The sequence below is a fragment of the Arachis ipaensis genome, chromosome B06 (assembly GCF_000816755.2).
Source record: "Arachis ipaensis cultivar K30076 chromosome B06, Araip1.1, whole genome shotgun sequence".
NCBI lineage: Eukaryota > Viridiplantae > Streptophyta > Magnoliopsida > Fabales > Fabaceae > Arachis > Arachis ipaensis.
This window is the reverse complement of record NC_029790.2, coordinates 37,569,100-37,573,432: the sequence shown is the minus strand read 5'-3', so window position 1 is coordinate 37,573,432 and position 4,333 is coordinate 37,569,100. Positions and strand designations below refer to the sequence as shown.

Below are 4,333 nucleotides of genomic sequence, written 5' to 3'. Positions count from 1 at the left end.
AAAAAAAGAAAAAAAAAAGAAAAAGAAAAAGCAAGCAGAAAAAGCCAATAACCCTTAAAACCAAAAGGCAAGGGCAAATAAAAAAGGGATCCCAAGGCTTTGAGCATCAGTGGATAGGAGGGCCTAAAGGAATAAAATCCTGGTCTAAGCGGCTAAACCAAGCTGTCCCTATCCATGTGCTTGTGGCGTGTAAGTGTCAAGTGAAAACTTGAGACTGAGCGGTTAAAGTCAAGGTCCAAAGCAAAAAAAGAGTATGTCAATAAACAACTAAGTTTTCTCACTTTCAATCATTGCATATCTTCAAGTGAGAAATCTTGGAGGGCATCTTGTTAGGCAAAAAATTATTATCACTTAGAAAAAAATAATTTGTTTTAAGTAAATAAATATAAGATAATATTATTATTAACTTATGAAGCCAGATTCAATATATTAGGGAAAGCTTCTAATTCACTAGCAAAGAAGTTGTTTTTATCAAAATTTGAATTAAGCTTGAATTATAGGACGTGCTATATGTAAGAGCAGTTATCAACATGGAGCATCAAAATAGGGTACAGGACAATCATCAAGGAAACAAGTGTGAGAACAGTTACGAGTGCAATTCAAAATTTTCGCAAGTGGTGTACAAAGAGTAACTGTCAGCTGACATTAGGCTAGTCTATAAATAGAGCTTTATGAAAACATTGTAATCAGTTCAGTTCTTCTTGGAAAACACTTGGAGACTCAAAAACGCTCTCAGCCTCCCTGGCATCACAGAGTAAAACTGGAAATCTTAAGTAATTCCTCTGAAGTCTGAACTCAAACTTGTACTTTATTTTCTATTTTTAATCAAATTTCTTTACTTTTTATTTGGAACCATAAATTTCATAAGAGGGGGGCCAATTAAATATAAATATAACAAAAAATTAATAAAATATGATTTGTAGTATATTGATGAGCGGATAATTTATACGCTTTTTGGCATTGTTTTTAGTATGTTTTTAGTAGGATCTAGTTACTTTTAGGGGTGTTTTCATTAGTTTTTATGTTAAATTCACATTTCTGGACTTTACTATGAGATTGTGTATTTTTCTGTGATTTCAGGTATTTTCTGGCTGAAATTGAGGGACTTGAGCAAAAATCAAATTCAGAGGTTGAAGAAGGACTGACAGAGCACCAAGTTTTTGGAGCCATTACCAGGGATTGTTCAAACCTGGAGATCACAATTTCGTGCACCACATATATATCAAAAAAGTAATTATATTATATAAAAGTCAATGTTCAACTACATACTTTAAGATTTTGATATTTTTAAACTTGCTCGACGATGCTTCATGGAACTAAAATCATCAATTATCATCTCTGAATTGAATTTTGAAGCAATTTCCTTTTCAATATATACAATCATACAATCTGCTAAAAATTCATCTTCCATCTTGTTTCGAAGCCTTGTTTTAATAATCTTCATAGCTGAAAAGGCCCGTTTAGTTGTTGCTGTTGTCACAGGAAGAGTCAAAACAAGATGAATTAATCTATCAATTAAAGGATATATATTTGATTTTCCTGTCTCTGTCAATTTTTGACACAATTCAGCAAGAGTAGACAAATTCTGAAAATCTGGAGCTTTAACCACATCAAGTTCATAATGTTGTAACTCATAATCCAATTGAATCTTTTTTTGCTCAGAAAAATTTAAAGAATAGAAATTCTTTACAAGATTGCATATGTTGCAAACACTGAATAACTTGAAAGCATCTTTAGGATCTAAAGATGTACTCAATATGAGGAGCTCGGTTGCTTGCTCACTAAATCTACTATTTAGCTCTTTCAATTGAAAATCTATCACGCTATTGGTATCTCCTGATCTTTTTAATGTGCCAATTTGATTTGCTCCCCTTCCTGTTTCAATTTGATTAGTTGCAACTAAATGGAAAATTTCAGTTGCATAAGCAGATTGTAATTCATCATTGCGTTTGCAAGAAGAGCACACAACATTGATAATATTACTCAAACTTTGGAAAAAAGCATGAACATCAACAACTTCTTTAGCCGCAGCAACAAGAGCTAGCTGTAATTGATGAGCAAAGCAATGAACATAATATGCATAAGGACATTCTTGAATAATTAAAGCTTGTAACCCTTTCCACTCTCCACGCATATTACTAGCTCCGTCATACCCTTGACCTCGAACATTTTGAATGTTGAGATTGTGATGAGATAATGCAGAACAAATCTCTTGTTTTAGAGTAGCAGAAGTAGTATCTTTGACATGAACAACATCTATTAGCCTTTCTTTGACAAATCCATGCTTATCAACAAATCTAACAACAAGTGCCATTTGTTCTCTTCTAGATTCATCTCTAACTTCATCAACAATCAAACAAAACTTTGCATTATCAATCTCATTGCGAATTTCATTTTGCACCTTTCTAGCAAAAACATGTAGAATTTCCTTTTGAATAGAAGGTGATGTGTATATTACATTTTGAGGAGCATTATCCAAAACAACTGCATCCACTTCTTTATTGTAAGAAGCTAATAATTTTAACATTTCAAGAAAATTTCCTCAATTCTGAGACTCATGACTCTCGTCATGTCCCCTAAAAGCACAAGCTTGAAACGTTAACCATCTGACAGTATCAATAGAGGCTTTAAGACGCAATCTATTGCTTAAAACTTGTTGTGAGCTTTGCTTAGCCAATACTTTGTCAATGTGACATAACTGATTAAGCAAATCTTTACAAGACTTAACAGCAATATTATGAGGAGAATTAAGAGATTTACCCACATGAGATAAAAATGCACAATCCTTTCCATTATTCACTTTTTTCCAATTGCGAAATCCTCCTGATGTGAATGGACTTGATTTTCTAGAAAATAAATAGCATGGAAGACAAAATGCAGCATCCACTTCTAGCGAATATTCTAGCCAAGAAAAACTCTTAAACCAATGAGCTTTGAAACGACGAGGATGACTTTCTAGACCAGAAAGAGGGTACTCATCCGTAATAAATTGATATGGTCCAAACTTTATATATGCTCTACAGATTTCATCTTGTTGATTGATAGGATAATTCCAAATTTGCGGACGCTTTCCGGGATCACGCATCAATGTATCAATATTAACTTGATCTATTTCAGTCCTTGTTATTTTGGAAGCAGGGGGTTGAATATCTTGCTCAACAAGTTGTGTCACAGGTTGTTCAATATGTTTTGTTTTAGTATGGAAGAAAAATTAGAATGAGAAGAGTAGAAGACCAAAAGTTTGGGAACCACTAAAAGAGAGAGAAAAGTGGCGCTGATGCCTCTCATGGTTTGAAACAAATATTTGAAAAATGTACTAGGGTTACTTTAATTAATAGTATGGGCTTGGGCTAGTATAATAGAACCATTTTTATTAATTATTAGAATGGGCTATTTGTTAACAAGAGCAACAATAATTCAAATATCCAATACATAGTGCAGTTTTTAGTTATTTTAATTTATAAAATTTTGTAACTTATATTTTTTTAATATTATATATAAAAAAATTTAATATTATTAATTATTACTATTTACTATTTTTTTTTAAAAAATTTTGGGGGGGACCATGGCCACCTTAGGTCCCCCGTGGATCCGCCACTGATTATTAACTTATGAAGCCAGATTCAATATATTAGGGGAAGCTTCTAATTCACTAGCAAAGAAGCTGTTTTTATTCAAAATTTGAATTAAGCTTGAATTATAGGACGTGCTATATGCAAGAGCAGTTATTAACATGGAGCGTCAAAATAGGGTACAGGACAGTCGTCAAGGAAACAAGTGTGAGAACAGTTACGAGTGCAATTCAAAATTTTCGCAAGTGGTGTACAAAGAGTAACTGTCAGCTGACATTAGGCTAGTCTATAAATAGAGCTTTATGAAAACATTGTAATCAGTTCAGTTCTTCTTGGAAAACACTTGGAGACTCAAAAACGCTCTCAGCCTCCCTGACATCACAGAGTAAAACTGGAAATCTTAAGTAATTCCTCTGAAGTCTGAACTCAAACTTGTACTTTATTTTCTATTTTTAATCAAATTTCTTTACTTTTTATTTGTTCTTCTTCATCTTCTTCTTTCTTTCTCTTTTAATTTCTCCATTTTACTTTGCCACCGGCACCTTGTATTTATATGTTTATTTGTTACTTTTATTCCTTTTAATTTTATTTGACGTTACAATTGCGACATTGAGATACCCACATTTTTATTTTAGACATTAACAAAAATTTGAGTAAAACACAGCGTTTATATCTTTCATGAATATAAATGACAATTTATTCATAAAAAATATAATAATCTAAACAACAACAAAAATATAATAATTTTTTTAAGGAATAAT

At 32.2% G+C, this 4,333-nt stretch overlaps 1 protein-coding gene across 1 annotated transcript; it reads right to left on the bottom strand.

Moving 5' to 3' along the window:
• LOC107646792 lies at window positions 1,271–2,527 on the bottom strand. The gene has a single exon (XM_016350948.1). The coding sequence runs from the start codon at window positions 2,525–2,527 to the stop codon at window positions 1,271–1,273; it is 1,257 nt and encodes a 418-aa protein (XP_016206434.1).

Bases quoted from the DNA above. Each gene is read 5' to 3' on its own strand.
- LOC107646792 (XM_016350948.1), bottom strand. From the start codon at position 2,527: ATGTTAAAATTATTAGCTTCTTACAATAAAGAAGTGGATGCAGTTGTT.